The sequence below is a fragment of the Oncorhynchus masou genome, chromosome 18 (genome assembly GCF_036934945.1).
Source record: "Oncorhynchus masou masou isolate Uvic2021 chromosome 18, UVic_Omas_1.1, whole genome shotgun sequence".
Taxonomy (NCBI): Eukaryota; Metazoa; Chordata; class Actinopteri; order Salmoniformes; family Salmonidae; genus Oncorhynchus; species Oncorhynchus masou.
Window position 1 is genome coordinate 49,380,870 of NC_088229.1, and position 21,244 is coordinate 49,402,113.

Here is a 21,244-nt window from a genome sequence, read left to right on the forward strand (position 1 = left end):
CATGGTTTACCTTACTGAAACCTATGAAGTCCCTCAATATTCCACGTAAATATTGTAGATCTTTAACCTCTGATACAGGTCCCATCTTCCTTTCATTTGAAAAAATTGGGTGCATTGAACTGTCAACATTTTGGCAGCTTTCATAAATTTGGTTCTGATTGATGAAAGACTTGCAAATATTTTTTAAATTGAGCTTGGAAGCCCATTGTTTAAAGAAACAATGTTTCGACTCGAACCGCATACACATACAGTTGAAGTCGGAAGTTCACATACACTTAGGTTGGAGTCATTAAAACTTGTTTTTCAACCACTCAACAAATGTCTTGTTAGCAAACTATAGTTGTGGCAAGTCAGTTAAGACATCTACTTTGTGCATGACACAAAACATTTTTTCCAACAATTGTTTACAGACAGATTATTTCACTTATAATTCACTGTATCACAATTCCAGTGGGTCAGAAGTTTACATACGCTAAGTTGACTGTACCTTTAAACAGAATGGAAAATTCCAGAAAATGATGTCATGGCTTTAGAAGCTTCTGATAGGCTAATTGACATAATTTGAGTCAATTAGAGGTGTACCTGTGGAGGTGAACAAAACTCAGTGCCTCGTTGCTTGACATCATGGGAATATCAAAAGAAATCAGCCAAGACCTCAGAAAAGACCTCCACAAGTTTGGTTCATCCTTGGGAGCAATTTCCAAATGCCTAAAGGTACCACGTTCATCTGTACAAACAATAGTACGCTAGTATAAACACCATGGGACCACGCAGCCGTCATATCACTCAGGAACGAGACGCATTTTGTCTCCTAGAGATGAACGTACTTTGGTGCAAAAAGTGCAAATCAATCCCAGAACAACAGCAACGGACCTTGTGAAGATCCTGGAGGAAACAGGTACAAAAGTATCTATATCCACAGTAAAATGAGTCCTATATCGACATAACCTGAAAGGCCGCTCAGCAAGGAAGAAGCCACTGCTCCAAAACTGCCATAAAAAAATCCAGACTACAGTTTGCTACTGCATGTGGGGACAAAGATCGTACTTTTTGGAGAAATGTCCTCTGGTTTGATGAAACGAAAATGGAACTGTTTGGCCATATTTACCATTGTTATGTTTGGAGGAGAAAGGGGGAGGCAAGCTGAAGAACACCATCCCAACCGTGAAGCACAGGGGTGGTAGCATCATATTCTTGTAACAGTTTTCTGTAGGCGAAGTAGAGTCGGACCAAAATGCAGCGTGTAGATTGCGATCCATGTTTAATCAAAAAAAAGTAATCACGAATCAATACAAAATACTACAAAAACGAGAACGTAATGAACGTAACGAAAACCAAAACAGCCTATACTTATGTAAACTAACACAGCAACAGGAACAAGGACACTAAGGACAATCACCCACGAAACACACAAAGAATATGGCTGCCTAAATATGGTTCCCAATTAGAGACAACGATAATCACCTGACTCTGATTAAGAACTGCCTCAGGCAGCCATAGACTAACGCTAGACATCCCACAAAACCCCAAGACAAAAACACACCACAATAACCCATGTCACACCCTGGCCTGACCGAATAAATGAAGAATAAACATAATATATTTCGACCAGGGCGTGACAATTCTGGGGGTGCTTTGCTGCAGGAGAGACTGGTGGATATATTGAAGCAACAGCTCAAGACATCAGTCAAGAAGTTAAAGCTTGGTCGCAAATTGGTTTTCCAAATGGACAATGACCCCAAGCATACTTCAAAAGTTGTGGGAAAATGGCTTAAGGACAACAAAGTCAAGGTATTGGAGTTGCCATCACAAAGCCCTGACCTCAATCCTATAGAAAACCTGTGGGCAGAACTGACAAAGCGTGTGCGAGCAAGGTGGTCTACAAACCTGACTCAGTTACACCAGCTCTGTTAGGAGGAAAGAGCCAAAATTCACCCAACTTATTGTGCGAAGCTTGTGGAAGGCTACCCGAAACGTTTGACCCAAGTTAACCAATTTAAAGGCAATGCTACCAAATACTAATTGAGTGTATGTAAACTTCTGACCCACTGAATGTGGTGAAAGAAATAAAAGCTGAAATAAATTATTTTCTCTGACATTTCACATTCTTAAAATAAAGTGGGAATCCTAACTAACCTAATACAGGTCATTTTTACCAAGATTAATTGTCAGGAATTGTGAGAAACTTAGTTTAAATGTATTTGGCTCAGGTGTTTGTAAACTTCAGACTTCAACTGTATGTCTAAACATTGGACCCAATTACTTTATCTGTGATGGCAAATGTATCATGTAATGCTGTTTATGTGTAACATTGCGGTCTGGAAAAAGCTCCTTCCAATGCTTCAAATTATTTTCAATGAGTAACTTCAACCTAGACACAGTCGCAATGGAAAGAACAGGTGCAAATACTATCTGTACAAATTCTATTAGCTCATTTATCAGTTGTATATATGCATTGACTTCCAAACTCTCCAAAACAATGGCAATATCCTTATCAGCACAAGCATTTGCCCAGATTACTGTTTTAGTTTACCATCACTTGACGTTAATGTACTAACATAAATTGGGATTGGCCGATCTGTAACATCTCAAGGGGCATAAGGGAAACCAAGAATAGCAGAATTCACTGAGTTCAGATCAATCTGTCCTGACACAACAAGATGATTCAAAACACATTTGATTTCCAATGGGGCTTCGCCCTCCAGAATTACATGCATAAGGTCTTGCGGAGTTTGTTGTATAATAACAAATGCTGGGAATTCAACTAACTTGCTCTTCTATGGATCCCATATGTTGTTCTCAGGCTGTTGTGAAGCAAGTCTGTTTTTTACTTTCCTATTTCATCACACTGTCTGACATGCTTCTTCAATGTCCTTTTAGTATATGCATCCTCATTGAAGTGTGACTACATGTCCTCAAAAGAACACACAGTGTCTGCACTTACTGTAGGCAAAGCCCACACCCTCTTTGAACCCTTCTAGTTCATGTTGTGCCAGAGTGTGTCTATAGAGAGAGACCATGGCACCATATATTGTTTTCTCTCCATTAATAGTTTGCATTTTAACCCCACTGTACAATGCATCCTGGTCTTCCTTGACTCTATTCAACATTACATCTACACCAGATTGACGGAGGTCTGCTGATCTAGCAATGTCAAGTAGCCTGATAGCAGCCAGTTTAGACCTGTATTTTGGATTTATATTTCCTAAGGATTAGTACACAATTAACAACTTGTTTTTTGATGCAAAAGTCCTAGTGGATTTACGATCTCTATTTAATCCGTGTACATAACAATCTGCAATGCATTTGGTTTCTCTGAAAATAAGGGATGTGATTTTAGAAGAGCATCATCAACAATGTCATGAAAAAAACTTTGCCTGCACATCTGGGGTCCCTTTTCAACCATAAACAAAATCCTTGGGTGTGATGAGAACTGTTTCAGACTTTTGACTAATGGATAATTAAATTATTTGTCTTAAAATAAAAAATATTTTGATCCTCCACATTTCATCCTGCATGTGGTTTAAGCGAGAGAGAGAGAGAGAGGTCATCAATCATGGAGGTTGGAACACAGCATCATGTATACTTATGATATACAGATTCTGCTTATGACATATTAACATAAGGACATAAGGGATCAACAATAGTAAGGCAGACAACCTAGCCCTAAGAATGAACTCAACCATCACTGAACCACTACAAAATGCTCTGCATTATGTAACTAACCAAATACCGTGCTCTGTTCAGAAAAAGCATCTTACCTGTGAGAGACGCTGCTTGGCTATGGCATTTATCACAAAAACAGTGGCATATGTTGTCAGATCCTAAAATAAAGTTGACATTGAATGTAGTATCCTGACAGATAATGACCAAATGGAATGCAAGTGCAGGCTGGACATTACTAGTTCATGACAAGTATAATGTTTGTGACAGGAGAAGTGGCTGTGAAGACTGACTATGAATGCTATTAGTATAGCCAAGTACTTAAAAAAATATGGTCAATTTCAGTAGATTACCACCTACCGAGTAACTTACTTGTTGCACTGTGACAGCTCCATGTTGGTCAATGCCTCTTTGCCCTTCATCTGGGTCAGGTGTATGGAGTTGCTGATCAGAGATGCTGGAGTTAGCTCGAAGCTGATCGGGTTGAATGTTGTCCTGTGTACCACATATCAAAGAAACAGAATATTATTTGAAATTGTATTTAGTTTCACCAATAGAGCTATTTAAGTGTTTTATTCCTATTTATCATTGACTCTTTTCACATTAACCCAGCTTTAGCCATAAGAGTCATTATAACTCAAATTATCGAATAGCCTATGGACATAATGGCTTTGGTCCGTGTATCGTCCCTTCATTAAATCATTTTTTAACATCCAGAAAACAAAAACAAATCCTAGCTAGCTACTTACTTGTTCCGGTGGTACTTGGCTTTCCTCCGATGGCTGTTCACCTCTTCGGGTGCCTTCAAATAGGTGTTGAAGGTGTCTTCTCTTTACATGATGATATAGGAGTTGTACACTCTATATTCCTCAGTGTATCCGAGCAACCAGAAAGCAGAGCTGTGACATCTATTGATATGGCTCAATAACAGTTTCAATGAAAAGTCATAAAAAGGCAGCAGATAACGCACCGCCAAAGCATCTTGAATGTTACTAAACGCAAACGCAAGTAAAACGTTCCCACTGCTTTCGATGAAAAGGTCGGAAAGAACTGAAAATGATGTTCAGAAGTATTTATAATACGACAAAGTATTGGAGTAGAGAACAGCACTGGGACTTTAAACTATACACGTATCACTCCATTTTACATGTGTTCTAATAACCGTTAATTACATTAACGATCGTTATCTATCTTAGATTGTAACAAACTTCGCACCGCAAAGATGAACATATTTCCACAAATAACATTTGAGTTAAATTATGAATGGTCGTCAGGAAAGGACGGTAACGTGTAGACCTACACAAAGTAGCATTAGAAAGCTAGTGTGCAGGAAACTGTTTGTGTGGTGCTTCGCAACAGTCCAGTCCAAGTCCATTTGTGGAACTATGTGTGTTGGCGGAGCTTATTACTGTTAGCTAATAAATGGCACTTGAAGAACTGTTGTATAAAAGCAGTATCACACTCGAGGTCGTGCTGTTACACTGAATATTATTATCTTCGGCACTCGGCCTGCAGCCTCGTACCTACGACCTACGAATCACAGCCGTGCTGATGTTCAGCACTCCCTCTTCTGTGATATTACTTAACTGACATACGTTCATCACATTATCTAGCTACATAAGGGAGAACTATACATAAAAAGTCAAAGGTGGTCCAAATCTTTGAGTCATCTAACAAAACCATGAATGAAGATGGAATGGATGACACATATCCTGGCATGGATCATATATCACACGCAGTATTAAAAGGTAAAGTTAATTTGTTTATACCCGTCTACCTTTCTCCTTAGCAAGCTAAATTAATCTAACGTTTATTTTAATTGGAAAGTTGGCAAACCAAGTTAACATGCTAATTTTAACTAGATAGCGTTGACTGTTAGCAGTTAATAACTGCACGAACGGCCATTCGTTAAACACTTGAACTTTGGCTAGATTGATATTGCTTTATTGCCAGAAATAGTATTAATAAGGTGTAAATGTGTCTTAACGACTGACACGTCGATTATTTAGATTCACCATCTTTGGCGCCCTTTCTATTGACAATAGAAAATAAATAGAAAGGGCACCAAAGACGGCGAAGCTAAATTATCGATGGTGTCAGTCATTATCTACAATCTTAGCTAGGCAAGCAAAGATTAACGTAATTAACATTTTCAATATGGTTGACAATTTAGCGTTAACGTTAGTTTCATTAGCTTGCACTATCTTTTGGTTTAAAGTAATTAACGTCAACATTAATGATATAATGGTAGTATAATTTTGTTAGCTAACTTGGTAAATCATTCCTGGAAAGGGAAGACAGTATGCTAATGTCTCGTAACCTATATCAACCTGACACTTTGCGTCGATAAACTATGTTTTAGTTGCTAATTTATAACTATTTACCAAGTGGTTAAATGTGTTTTTCAGCTGCTAATATGAGCGCAGACATGCTTCCCAGCCTCTCTAAGGAGGATTTACGTGATCTCTTTCCCAGGCCAGAGCACTTCAGAAGGAGAACCATTTGGAGACTTACTCATGGTGAAAATGAGGTAATGTTCGATTTTGACATTTGGGAGACATTTAATCTAACCATGCAGGCAGTGATTCCTGTTATCAAATAAGCATTTCCTGGCCATCATTACAATACATGTATCTAAATATGTAGGTGTTGTTAGGGTTATGTTGTTACATTGTGGTGTTCTTTGCCTTTAGAATTACCAATGAATAAATGTATGTCTTATACAGGGTCAAGAATCAGACCTGTGTAGACCAGGCACCTCCTCTGGCACCTGTGATTTCAGCCCCACTACCACCCCCTTTCCCTCCTCCTACTCCTCCAGAAATCTGTGAAGAAGCAGCTTTTGAAAAGGAAGAGGCCACGAAGCCTTAGCTTTCAGAGCAGCCAGGAGATGTCCACTGATGAGACATTGATCTTGGAGAGATCCCCACAATCTAGATGCAGCACCCCAGAGGTTGACCGGTTGGGTGGTAAGTACACAAATTTAAATAGTGGATAGTGTTTCCGTATAAATACAACTTCTACTACGACTCTAAATCAGGGACTAGAAACAAAGTGACTAATTAGTCTTTAGTGTTTCCCGTGGAATGAGAGGTTTGGGGTGGTAGTACCAGCAGAAACATTGGTCTTAATTTCAGTCTACATTTTTAAATGTTAATTTGTTTTAAATGTTAACAGAACCAGGCGAGACATTATAAAATTCTACAGGAGATGTACAAAACCAAGGCCAGACCAAACCAAGGATGTTTCCCTGCTCCTGGACCTTGAATTCCAAGCAACACGGGCCTTCATCGACTCTGATGCTACTAAGGAACAGGACAGGCCTACCAAAATACTTCAAGCGTATCCCTGCTTCAGAGAACTGGATCATGTAAGCAAATGTATTCATTTTAAGTAGGCCTATGCTTTCTTAGCCTGGTTAACACCAGACCTGAGCAGCGTGAGAAGCCATAGCAGGGACGGGGGTAAACTACTTCGGGCAAATGTAAAACAGTGAGCTTGCAAGAATTCGGTCTGGTAGTAACCAGGCTAATGCTTCCTACACCTCCAGCTAGATAGTGTTAAGACTTTCGTTGTCTCTGTCTGTCTGTGTTTGTGTGTGTCAGGTTATGGATGAGCTCCGGCGGAACCTCGATTGAGGGAACTCCCGCTTCGTACCTGAACTGAAGACCCGCTGGGGGACCTTTTACAACAAGGCACAGTTTTATGGAGTGCTCAAAAAGGTCATGAAGCCACCGCTGCTGGACAAAGGTAATTACTGGCTCAGTTGATCATGGAGAATCCCATGAAAGTATTAATGTTTGTTTAAATAACTGGCTGGAGTAAATCAAATGAGACTATTTTCGTTTTTAACACTGAAGCACTCAATTGCCTTGATGAAGGCTTTACCAGACACGTTCCCATCACCTGAGGCTCCAACGAAGAAGTTACATCCTTGAGGTAAGAAATGTATGCATGTATTAGAATGTTCATATTACTTGACCATAACATACAAAAGCAGTGTGAATTGTTTTTTTGGTTATATTTGTTTTTCTCTTTGTGTTTATGTCAGTCTGCAGAAGACCCCAACACCTTTCTTCAGGCGAGACCACTCTTCAGCCCTGTTGTGATTGTCTGCAAAACCAACTGCAATCTTGGAACCATGCCTGTGGTGACCTTCTCAAAAGAGAACATCTATGCCAGCGTGATGTATCTCATGGCGTGTTATTACGCCTTTCACCTCACATATCCTAAGTGCATTGCGACACTCCTCTCTGTGCTGCAGACAGAAGTCTTCTCGTACCCCATCCACGACCAGGACATGAATTCTTAAAAAATGAAAGGCTATGGCCGAGTGGAAAAGGTTCATTACTGACTAGGGTTGCACAATAAAAAAATAAAAAAATTCTGGTCCAGATAACAGAACTGTGTGTATCAGCCGATCCGATAACCTTTAGTAAATAGGCAGGGAGTTTGTTGTTTATTATAAGGTTTAAAGCACTGTTACGTTTGTTATCTTGCCATAGGTCTTGCCTTTTCATTTTCACATTGACCACCAATGGCCTTTGTTGTTGTTGTTTTTGCATCCTTTGTTCTGCCCATATGCAGCCTCTGGATATACTGAGTCCTCAATAAAGAATTGAAAAGAAATTAGATGCATTCTTTCTTTAAGCAAGCCAATCTTATTTCTAGTAGTAGTACAAGTACATTTATCTTAGTCAGCATTACTTAATTTAAGCACAATATTTAATTTCAGGGTATATGGCCTTATTTCAAGATGATTGCAATAGCAAATTTAAGCACATTTTCCTACATATTGAGAAAATAATTAAATCTTTCTTTGTATCCAGACATATGTACATGTTTTTAGTGTAGCTGTACTGGTTTTAAGATATATTTACGAAACATAGCCTTATTTCAAGATGATGGCACAAGCATTTGCTAAATTTAAGCAAATTTTCCTACACATTGAAAAATGATTCCTAAATCTTTTCTTTCTAACCAGACAAATTACTTGTTTTTAGTCTGGCCGCACTGTGTTCTTTGAGAATAGATATTTTTACTTGTTTTAAAAAATCTTACGTGCAGCGCCAGCTGAAACTTTACAAATTGTTAAGAAATCTAACACTCTATAGACCAAGCAGACTGAGGTGTATAAGGACATGGCAATCTCTGGTGGCCGAACCAGAGTCGTACACTCAAGATTTCCGTGACTAAAGGATTTGGACGATCAATGACAGCTCAATCGTAAATATGTAAATTGCATTCCTTTTACCAAATGAGCGGTTATTGGAGTGCTTAAGATTTTGTATTTTCCAATGTCCGATAGATTAACTTCTTTGTCTCCCTTCCTCCCCCGTCCTCTCTCTGAATTCGCCATGATTTTATAACCAAACTGTCCTGTTTTGTTACTCTTCCAGAGACTAATTACTGTATAATGTTAGTGTCACGCCCTGGTCGATATATATTATGTTTATCTTCATTTATTGGGTAAGGCCAGGGTGTGACATGGGTTTATTGTGGTGCGTTTCGTCTTGGGGTTTTGTGGGGTGTATAGCATAGTCTATGGCTGCCTGAGGCGGTTCTCAATCAGAGTCAGGTGATTATAGTGGTCTCTGATTGGGAACCATATTTAGGCAGCCATATTCTTTGAGTGTTTCGTGGGTGATTGTTCCTGTCTTTGTGTTTAGTTTCACTGGATAGGCTGTATAGTTTTTTCACGTTTCCGTCTGTTGTTTTTGTACATTAAAGTATCTTCATGTCAAGTCATTTTCCATCATTAAACATGAGTAAACACCACGCTGCATTTTGGTCTGCTCCTCCTTCAACAGAAGAACGTCGTTACAGAATCACCCAACTGAACAGGACCAAGCGGCGTGGTAACAGGCAGCAGGTGCAGCGAAAGGAGGAATGGACATGGGAGGACGAATTGTTTGGAGAAGGACCCTGGGATCAGCCTGGAGAATATCGCCGCCCCAAAGAAGAACTGGAGGGGGCGAGAGCTGAGAGGCTTTGGTATGAGGAGAAGCAACAGCGGCAGCAGGAGCAACAATATCGGGATTACACTACTTGGGAGGAAATAGACAGGTGGGCGGTCGACCCAGGGAGAGTGCCAGAGCCCGCCTGGGATTCACTGGAGCAGTGCGAAGAGGGTTATAGGAGAATGGAGATGGCGAAGCAAGCACGGCGACGTGGAAGGAAGCCCGAGAGTCAGCCCCAAAAATTTCTTGGGGGGGGGCACACAGGGAGTATGGCTACACCAGGTAGGAGACCTGCGCAAACTTCCTGTGCTTACCGGGGAGCTAAAGAGACCAGGCAGGCACCGTGTTATGCTGTGGAGCACACAGTGTTTCCAGTGCGGGTGCATTGCCCGGTGCGGTACATACCAGTTCCTCGTATTGGCAGGGCTAGAGTGGGCATCGAGCCAGGTAAAGTTGGGCAGGCTAGGTGCTCAAGAGCTCCAGTGCGCCTGCACGGTCCGGTCTATCCAGTGCCACCTCCACACACCAGTCCTCCGGTGGCAGCTCCCCGCACCAGGCTTCCTGTGCGTGTCCTCGGCCCAGTACCACCAGTGCCAGCACCACGCATCAGGCCTACAGTGTGCCTCGCCTCTCCTGCGCTGCCGGAGCCTCCCGCCTGTTCAGCGCTGCCCGAGCCTTTCTCCTGCGCTGTCGGAGTCTCCCGCCTGTTTAGCGCAGCCAGAGCCTTCCTTCTCTCCTGCGCTGCCGGAGTCTCCCGCCTGTTCAGCGCTGCCGGAGCCTTTCTCCTCTCCTGCGCTGCTGGAGTCTACCGCCTGTTTAGCGCAGCCAGAGCCTTCCTCCTCTCCTGCGCTGCTGGAGTCTCCCGCCTGTTCAGCGCAGCCAGAGCCTTCCTCCTCTACAGCGCTGCTGGAGTCTCCCGCCTGTTTAGCGCAGCCCGAGCTGTCAGTCTGCATGGAGCAGCCAGAGCTGTCAGTCTGCATGGAGCAGCCAGAGATGTCAGTCTGCATGGAGCAGCCAGAGCTGCCAGTCTGCATGGAGGTGCCAGTCTGCATGGAGCAGCCAGAGCTGTCAGTCTACATGGAGCAGCCAGAACCGCCAGCCAGCCAGGATCTGCCAGAACCGCCAGCCAGCCAGGATCTGCCGGATCCAACTACCTGGCTGAGCTTCCTCTCAGTGCTGGGCTTCCTCTCAGTGCTGGGCTTCCTCTCAGTCCCGAGCTTCCTCTCAGTCCCGAGCTTCCTCTCAGTTCCGAGCTTCCCCTCAGTCCCGATGCTTCCTCCGAAACACAACCTAACCAAGCAGCACTGCTTCTTAACACAGTGCGCATCCAACCCGGATGCCAGCCACACCAATGTGTCGGAGGAAACACCGTGCACCTGGAGACCTGGTCAGCGTGCACTGCTCACGGCCCGCCACATGAAAGAATTATAGGCTGAAATAAATAATTATCTCTATTGTTCTGACATTTCACGTTCTTAAAATAAAGTGGTGATCCTAACTGACCTAAAACAGGGAGTTTTTACTGGGATTAAATGTCAGGAAATGTGAAAACTGAGTTTAAATGTACTTGGCTAAGGTGTATGTAAACCTCCGACTTCAACTGTACCTTTTCAGGTTCTTCCAATTAAATGAGACATTTTAAACTTTTCCATATTAACCTAGATGAAGCAACGCTTTCAGGTTAATTAAAGTTCAATTCCCAGGTGGCTTATACAGGTATGATTAATCATTAACATTGATTAATCAATTCAATTTGCTTTGGCAAGTTTATTGGTGCCAAACCCCCACAGTACTGATCCAGTATTGACAGAAGTCCTGCCTCCATGGGAATCCCATGTGGTTTAAATCCTTAGGGGTAAGTGATCCTGGTGGTGAATGTTTCCTCACATTTGAACTACTGGTTACACGGACGATAATCCAGCTAATCTCAACTGTTTGGACAGTATTGTCTCGTTCAATTTAAGAAGTTAAATTGTTGAACATAACTTTTCAAATCAAATTGTTTGAGTCACATGGCCTTACAGTTAAATGCTTACTTATCAGCCCCAAACCAACAATGCAGTTTAAAATATATACACTGCTCAAAAAAATAAAGGGAACACTAAAATAACACATCCTAGATCTGAATGGATGAAATATTCTTATAAAAAAATGTCTTTAGAAAGTGGAATGTGCTGACAACAAAATCACACAAAAATTATCAATGGAAATCAAATGTATCAACCCATGGAGGTCTGGATTTGGAGTCACACTCAATATTAAAGTGGAAAACCACACTACAGGCTGATCCAACTTTGATGTAATGTCCTTAAAACAAGTCAAAATGAGGCTCAGTAGTGTGTGTGGCCTCCACGTGCCTGTATGACCTCCCTACAACGCCTGGGCATCACATGGAATAGCCTTCATTTCTCAGAACAAGAATAGACTGACAAGTTTTAGAAGAAAGGTCTTTGTTTCTGGCCATTTTGAACCTGTAATCGAACCCACAAATGCTGATGCTCCAGATACTCAACAAGTCCAAAAAAGGCCAGTTTTATTGCTTCTTCAATTAGCACAAAGGTTTTCAGCTGTGCTAACATAAGTGCAAAAGGGTTTTCTAATGATCAATTAGCCTTTTAATATGATAAACTTGGATTAGCTAACACAAAGTGCCATTGGAACACAGGAGTGATTGTTGCTGATAATGGGCCTCTGTATGCCAATGTAGATATTCCATTTAAATAAGTCAGCTGTTTCCAACTACAATAGTTATTTGCAACATTAACAATGTCTACACTGTATTTCTGATCAATTTGATATTATTTTAATAGACAAAAACAAGGAAACCTTTGAACAGTAGTATATATATAGAATTGAAGTCGGACGTTTACATACACCTTAGCCAAATACATTTAAACTCAGTATTTCATAATTCCTGACATTTAATCCCAGTAAAATTTCCCTGTTTAATACCTTGATTTGTTGTCTTTAAGCAATTTTGCCACAACTTTGGAAGTATGCTTGGGGTAATTGTCCATTTGGAAGACCAATATGCGACCAAGCTTCAACTTCTTGACATTCTTGAGATGTTGCTTCAATATATCCACGTAATTTTCCGTCCTCATGATGCCATCTGTGTTGTTAAGTGCACCAGTCCCTCCTGCAGCAAAGCACCCCCAGAACATGATGCTAACACCCCCGTGCTTCAAGGTTGGGATGGTGCTCTTTGGCTTGCAAGCCTCCTCCTTTTTCCTGCAAACCTAACGATGGTCATTATAGCCAAACAGTTCTATTTTTGTTTAATCAGACCAGAGGACATCTATACAAACAAGTACAATCTTTGTCCCCATATGCAGTTGCAAACCATAGTCTGGATATTTTTAAGGCAGTTTTGGAGCAGTGGCTTCTTCCTTGCTGAGCGGTCTTTCAGGTTATGTCGATATAGGACTCGTTTTACTGTGGATATATACTTTTGTACCCGTTTCCTCCAGCATCTTCACAAGGTCCTTTGCTGTTGTTCTGGGATTGATTTGCACTTTTCGCACCAAAGTAAGTTCATTTCTAGGAGACAGAACGAGTCTCGTTCCTGAGCGGTATGACGGCTGCGTGGTCCATTGGGTTAATACTTGAGTACGATTGTTTGTACAGTTTAACGTGGCACCTTCAGGCATTTGGAAATTGCTCCCAAGGATGAACCAAACTTGTGGAGGTCTACAATTATTTTTCTGAGGTCTTGGCTGATTTCTTTTGATTTTCCCAAGATATCAAGCGAAGAGGCACTGAGTTTGAAGGTAGGCCTTGAAATACATCCACAGTTACACCTCCAATTGACTCAAATTATTCAGTTAGCCTATCAGAAGCTTCTAAAGCCATGATATCATTTTCTGGAATTTTCCAAGCTGTTTAAAGGCACAGTCAACTTAGTGTTTGTAAACTTCTGACCCACTGGAATCGTGATACAGGGAATTAAAAGTGAAATAATCTCTCTGGAAACTGGAAACAATTACTTGTGCCATGCACAAAGTAGATGTCCTAACCGACTTGCAAAAATAATGGTTTGTTTTAACAAGAAATTTGGGTAGTGGTTGAGAAACAAGTTTTAATGACTCCAACCTAACTGTATATAATCTTCCGGCTTCAACCCTATATATATAGGGTTGAAGACCCTCACAGGTTATGCCTGGGACCATGGTAGCTGGTAATACACATCCACTACCCAGTTTTGTTGCTGTGTGAGAGAATCTGATTGTAAGACTCTCTATAGCTAGGTTTTCATCCAATTGGCCATAGATCTGCATAAACAAAATATTCAAATTTTCCCACCAGTGGTGTGTTTTCACCAAACTGACTTTTTTCAGATATAAAATCAATCAATTTTCTTAAGTTTTCATGTACTGAATAAGTTCAATGTGTTTCGAACGCATTTTCAACTCTACCAATAGTTTTGTCAAAAAACAGCTGTGTAAAATAGCAAATGTGCCTACTCTGGTCTTGGCTCCTGCGGTCGGGCAAACAGCTCATAGATACAATGCAGGTCGGCTAGTCTACATGATGAGATCATTATGAATAAGCGGAATATTATTATTTGTCAAATGGCAGTCAAGCATCACTCATCATGTCACCAGAATAAGACCCACAATATTTATTGGAAAGGAGTATCAAGCTCATCACCGTGCACATTCACCACCCTGTGAAGTTCATAATATTTGATTTCTTCTGTAGCCTAATAAACTGCATGGTTTCCCGAGTCGTAGAACCACACACCATATCATTGCGTGACTCCACATTTACTTTGATATGAGTTTGGCAAGCAGCTGGAGATCATGCAGATCCTCACACGTGTCAACTACATGGTGGCCACCAGCTTCGAGTCCTGCTCCGAGTACCCATGATTCAGCGAGAAAAAGCAGATCCCCTGCGTCATCTCCATGCTGACAAAATAACTGCATTTCAACTGACCGCCAATGACCACCACAGACTGACAGACCGACTAACTGACGAGACTGACTAATCCACACACTGACCAAGCGGCCTAAAAATTTAGGGATGATCCAGGCAGTGTGACACTGTGCCATTTGGGCGAGAATGCCTTTTTGCACATAGCGTAGCACTCTGGGTTCATGTGTGGCACTCTGCGTTCATGTGTTGGTGGTGATACTTTGCCTCTTCTTCAGGTTATTCCTAAGAATAATGATATCACATTTGATCGGATCTTTGTCGACAGGCTGTGTGAAATATATGTTTTTCAGTTATATCTGGAAATTGCTCATTTGTTGCCGCTTTTGTACAAGCATTTGATTTATTGGCAAAAATCACAGCTAACAGTACTTGTGCCAAATGGTATTTCTTTAGGTTTGGAGGGAAGGGAACATTTCTTGACATGAAGAGGTATTCACATACATTTGATCATGAATTCCTTCAATTGCCAGAGCTTTGTTGCCCTTCAAAAGCACACATACACAGATTTAAGTTTGTTATTGCATATTCATGTTGTCCCAAAGCCAGAAATACTCTGTCATCTGCAGAGGCAGCTATTACTGGTGGTTCAATTCGTATCATTCACAATTCATCTGAACAAATTCGCACACTGCATTGTTCCAATGTTTCTGCAACGTTCCAGCACAATTTATAGGATCGCAACTACAGATTACTAGTAACCATTATCTTTTTCCAGTCTTTGTTTAATTTCATCAGTCATTTTCTTATTTTATTTTTTTCATGATTACAAAATAATTCTATAAGCCACAGTAGTGAACTGTGGCAACTGAGTAGACATGTTACCCATTCCACACATACCTTTCAATCACACAGATGGCACTCTTGAATCCTCTCGACAGATGAATCAGTGATGTAGTGCCCAACCTGTACTAAAAGGAGTGTTTGCTCCACTTGTTTTGGAGTGGAATTGAAGGGGGAAATCATATTTTAAATGCTTTCCAGGTTCAATGCTATTGTACTCAGGAATATATTTCAAAAGAAAAATGAAAAAATTGTTATATAGAAAAGGAAGACGAATTTCCTAAAAAAATGAAATATTGTGAATTTACTATGGCTCCTTTTGAATCTGGGGCAATACAATGTTTAAATTACTTAACATCAAAGGAATGACTCTGTAAACACTACTTTATTGCATTAAACATGAAGAATTGTATTGTAAAAAGAATAGTGTGTTATTTTTGTCGTACAAACGTTGCATACACATGCTAATCCTGAATTTACAATAAATCTATTTAGCTAAATGAAAACTTTGCCTAAAGTCCTGCACACAAAGTCCAAAGGGTATAGAAACAAATGTTTCAACATTAGGTGGGTGTTTCAAGCTCCTGGAAATGTATATAGGCTAGTCAGCCTGATCTGTTATAGGTCAGTGAATTTTTACACATACACAAACTTGTTTAGATTGAAAGTGGGCAGAAAAAAAATCTGACTTGGTGTGCATGGTTCATAACACACAAAAAAACACATGACAAAAGTGATATACCACCCCCATTACCTCCACCCATTGCATTTGTCCTCCGTCAGAGGGTAGGGGCAGAGCGTGAGGCATCGCAAATCTTAAGGGGCTTCCAGTTGGACCCCTGATTGTCGTGCCCGGGGCACACAGCCTGGTGGAGGACATTGGTGAAGGTGGCGACATAGAAACAGTGGAGAGGTGTCATGGTGTCGGCCCCCAGGAAGCACACCAGGCCCCCGGGAAAGCTGGAGTAAATACCGATGCGAGTGAAGTGCTGTCCGGCCACCACAGGGAGCGCATGGGCCACCCTGTCATGCCATGCTGTGTAGTCCCCATTAAAGAACTCCATTGCCCAAGACTCGTCACCACGGCCCAGCCAGCAGTCCTCCTCACGGCCCTTGCGTGGGATGCTTGGGTAGGTGAGACCTATCTCCCAGTAGGTCTTCCCACTTACCTGTACCTCCCAGTAGTGACGTCCCTCTCGGAAGCCCTGCCTGCTGATGGCATTGAGGGTGGTGTCGAAGCGCGAGGGATTCTCTGGGACTTCTTGCCAGGTGTCCGTGTACTCTACCAAGTCACCCTTAGGGGAAATTATAAGTTTCGGGTGGGCAGTGGTAGGGTCAAGGACAACGTCAGAGGCATCTAAGTAAAACACACATAAATTGAGCAATTAAATACATATTTCTAATAACACTATAAAGAGAATAGGTTTTTGCTGTCAATAGCGTTCATCAGAATGCATGATATTTTTATTGCGTGAGCAATGAAACCGTTCATTTGTTTGTCTACAAAGAGGACATGGTCATGAGAGTGTTTCTCCCACCCCCATTGTACCGAGTTCAGGAAGCTACATATAGAAATTAAAGTAGTGTCTCAAATGTTAATCCACTTTTATCCATTTTGTCTGCCCCATAAAAGATTGTTACGTCTTTGTCCCCCAGATACTAAAGACGACATGGTCCTGAGAGTGTTTTTCCCACCAACAGTGTAACGAGTTGAAAAGAAGACTGCCCACCCATGCATTGATGAGGCCCAAAAGTCATAATGTCCTGTAAGTATACATGGAATACGTGGAATATTGAATATTATACAATGGGTGAGTCTAATCCTGAATGCTGATAGGTTAAAACTACATTCCATCCGGTGTCTATTCCACAAATTTCCACCGGCTAAATCTGACAATAAAATGGCTATTTACTCTGTTCCATCTGACTGCGCAATCCACTGTCTCGTCAGCCCAGCAAGGCACGTTACAAACTTGATCTCCACTATAAAAAGTATCTAGACATTATATCCCATTTATTTTAGACTAACATTTCATTTTCAACAGCGGTGAGATTTTTTAAAACCTTGCTTTCTGTCTCTCCAACATTTGCAACTTTGTTTCAATATTCAAATCCGATCTCCTGCTGTCCCATAGTAAGGAATGTGTCGGGGCGAGACAGACAGGCAAGCAGCGTTTCTTAGCCTGTCAAAATCATGAGTCAGCTGGCATACATTTTATGTATGATCAGTATACAAACAAATGTCAATTGAAAAAAGATCAAAAGAAACGAAGTACAGCTAGTTTTCAGTCTTTCCAGCTTCAATTTTAAGTGAATGTGTTAGCTGTGTTGTTTGCTCGCTCCTCTGAACAACAGTGTCTTGATGAGTGAGCACATTTTCAATGCCAGGCGAAATCTCGCCTCATTAGCTCATTGTTATGGATGTATCCAAATAAATGTTACTAGAAAACTGCTTAAACAAATGCATACGCGGCTACTTTGCTGTTATTCTGGCTGCACTTTTTGGCGTGACTGTAAGTAAGCCATAGTTGGCTAGCTAGCAAGCAAGGGTTAAGAATGTTGCCAGCCAGTATGGCAATGAAACATTTGGAGCGAACGACTGGATCGCGAAACAGAACAAAAAGACTGAACGATTGGGTCGCTTCTCTAGCAACCAAACCGGCCAGCTTGAGTAGCAACCCTAGATTTGTGTCGGGACTATATCTTGTGGAAGGATGAAATTGTATGAATAAATTCATTAAAAAAAAATATATGAAGATATGTCAATCATTATTTTAATATGTTGGTAACTTGTATAAAAGTGATAATGCCCTCGAAACCGGTGTTTGGAGGATATATTGGCACAGTTTGCCGTGCCACTTCGTCTCGGGCTTAACACCACCAATATGGCTGAATATCTCCGCCAGGCGACCAAAAGAACAAGAGACCCGAACCCTTCATTCTCAGGGACAATCATCTCTACACCCTGGCATTCACCATCATTCGTTGTTGTTTTACTACAATTCCAATTGAAAATGTATACCTGGTAGGGGTTGGGTGAGTAGGGGGTAAAGTGTTTACTTTTCTTCAGCCCCTTTCCTCAGCTTTAATTTTAATTGCTAGGGCTGCTGTGTTTTTCAAATTATGGATTGTGCCTCAAGTTTTTGTTTATTTGTGTGTTCCTTATTTGTCTTTTATCTTTAGCATGAGTTAATTTTGTAGCTGAAATTAATATCTGCCAATAAACATTTTATCTACAATTTGTCATGATTGGCCATATGTCAATTTAAGAATTTCATAGACTGTGTAGTAATGTTGTAAAATGTATTGTTGTTGTTAGACGGATTGTTACCTTTAGAAAATGTACAGACTCTAAAACAAATTCACCAGCAATAAAGTAAGAAATAACACACTGCTGGGTCAAAAATACATGAATAACAATAACCCAGCAAAAGAGTAAAAAGCAATCCACTGCTGGGTCAAAATAACCACATTTTTGGGTAAATAAAGTAACCCAACGTGTCAGGTCATTCACGTAACCCAACAGTGCTGGGTCAAAATAACCCAGTTATGTAATATAGTGACTCTGCTCTGGGTTACAGAAAATAGAGTGTAGAGAATGCAATGGTGAGTGCAAAACCGCCCGTGATTAAAACGAGCGGCAGCTGCATTCGTATAGATGATGTCGCCATAGTTTAGAACCGGTAAGAAGGCCATCTGATTGATCTGCTTTATAGGGGTGTGTCGACCTGGCCATACTCGTATTTGTAATTGTATTCGTAAAATTACAGTTGATAGTCGGAAGATACTCGTGATCGATAAACATGAAAGTGTTTTAATATACCAAAGTAGATGTTGGCAAAACACCTAAATCTGCCTGCGCATTTATAGACCTAAAAAGCTGTGTCAGTGTGTCCTCAACTTGCAGCGGGCAGACAAGTTGGCTGTCACTCAGTCAGAATGCGCATCAGCATTTTATATTTTTTCCCTACCCTCGCCCCGCTTGTTAGATACTATGCTAGCAAACGTCCTGTTTTATCATAGTAGCAGGCTTACAGGAGGCAGCAGCAATCTAAATGACAGACTGAAATATGAGAGAAGTGATCCGTTCAGTGCAGCAGGATCTTTTTACAGACAGGCAAACTAGACAGTTTGAGTTATTTAGACCACGTAGCACCTTGCACTTGATTGAAATATTTGCACTGGCACATGGAAATTACTTTTTTTCCCAATAATAACAAAAAAATACTAGGATTCTTATAGTATCAGGACAATTGCCCATATCCATTACGATACTTGTTTTGACAGACTACAAACACCTTAATTACACGTGACAACTCAAAGCTTCCCAAACGACCAACATGCGAGAATAAAGCTAGTTACATTATTTTGGTGAAAAATCATGTCCAAAAAAACTTTGCTGACGCCAACGTGAATTACAACATTGCACAATAATGTTTGATGGTTAGTACACCCATTTACGATGTTTAAGTGCCAACAGCATGGCTGAAAAAGTGACTGAACGACAGCTGTGGTCCTGGACAATAAATATCCTCCCACTTAAAAGCAATCAATTCATTTCAGTTTAAAAAATGTTTTCAGATTGTAAATCTATTTTGGAGGAAAATATATTTTGAAACGTGTTTATAAATCTTAATATTGTGGCTTAATGAACACTTAATGTAATAAAAGTGACTGCACAGGATCTTTAAATAAATTGATATTGAACTCACAGCTCTGAAAGAGTTTCTTGGTGACAGGGACCTGGGACCGGATGAAAAGCAGGAGGTTGATGGTTAAACTCAAGAGCTGTTCATTCTTAAATTCATCCACCTGAAGCAATTCTGGATCTGTAGCCTTCATCGTCTCTGCTATTCTGGAGACAAGGAAGCAGAGAAATTGGTACATACACACACAGATACCCTTAGATGTAGGTTTATTTGACCTTTGTGGTACATATGCAAAAACATACATAAAATGTGATGTCATACTCACACCGCAAACACCATTAACAGAAAAATGGGTAACACGTTATGATAATTTTCATGAATAAGCACAGTTAAAAAGCAATATAAGTAAGTAAGCATTAAGAAGATCTGCCCTGGTTCTGCCGCCTGCACCAATCTCAACATCCTAGAACCAGTACTCATGCAATATTTAGTTCTGGGTTGCCAAGATTAGAGCCTTTACAATGTCTTATGAGAAGGTTTATTATAGGATGTTTCCTTTTATGGATCAATTTCCACTCAAGATGACCGATACTTAGTCAGGATCATTAAGATATTCAATACAATATAAAATATACAATACATTATAAATAGTGTACACACTATTAATAAATTGACTAGATTGTCCCACCCCGTCCCCCAGGACGCCTCTTCCCCATAGCTAAACAACCATATAATGTTTTGCATGTGCATAACTTTTACAGTAGCTGCTGCTCAGATAAAATAAAAACACAGAGGAGATTTTAAATAAACATTGCAAAAAATATATCACAGGAGGTTGGTGGCACCTTTAATTGGAGAGGAAGGGCTTATGGTAATGGCAGGAGCGGAATAGGTGGAATGTTATCAAATACACCAAACACGTGTCTTTCTTGTGTTTGATGCCATTTCATTCGCTCCATTCAAGCCATAATTATGAGCCGTCCTCCCCTCAGCAGCCTCCACTGAAATATATGTTTTGCCGGCTACTTTAGGACGACATGACCAAATGCATTTAGCCTACAAGACAACATAACCCAGCCTACATGTAACTTGTAACCTTGTCCTGTATTTACATTGCACTGGGGCCAAAGAATCTGTCACGCCTTGGTCTTAGTATTTTGTGTTTTAGTTTATTAGTTAGTCAGACCAGGGTGTGACATGGGGTTATTATGTATTGTGTTTTGTATTGGGGTTTGTAGTGTCTGGGATTGTAGC

General features: G+C 40.8%; 1 protein-coding gene and 1 long non-coding RNA gene across 3 annotated transcripts in view; one reads left to right on the forward strand and one right to left on the reverse strand.

The window, feature by feature from the left end:
- Nucleotides 1–2,097: 2,097 nt before the first annotated feature.
- LOC135504734 (uncharacterized) lies at nt 2,098–8,258 on the forward strand. 2 transcript variants are annotated; one of them, XR_010450158.1, is made up of 6 exons: nt 2,098–6,193; nt 6,390–6,632; nt 6,841–7,033; nt 7,269–7,413; nt 7,524–7,602; nt 7,715–8,258. It is a non-coding gene; the product is annotated as an uncharacterized LOC135504734 (long non-coding RNA). The 2 variants fall into 2 exon arrangements; XR_010450159.1 differs by having other exon boundaries at nt 6,485–6,632.
- A 7,862-nt stretch (nt 8,259–16,120) lies between these two features.
- Nucleotides 16,121–21,244, reverse strand: part of si:ch211-28p3.4 (probable E3 ubiquitin-protein ligase TRIML1) — a 34,236-nt gene continuing 29,112 nt past the window's right edge. Inside the window, exons 5-6 of the mRNA XM_064993539.1 lie at nt 20,054–20,196; nt 16,121–16,698 (exon numbers count right to left, since the gene is read on the reverse strand). Coding sequence (XP_064849611.1) covers nt 16,121–16,698; nt 20,054–20,196 — 721 coding nt within the window. The remainder of the gene's footprint in view (nt 16,699–20,053; nt 20,197–21,244) is intronic.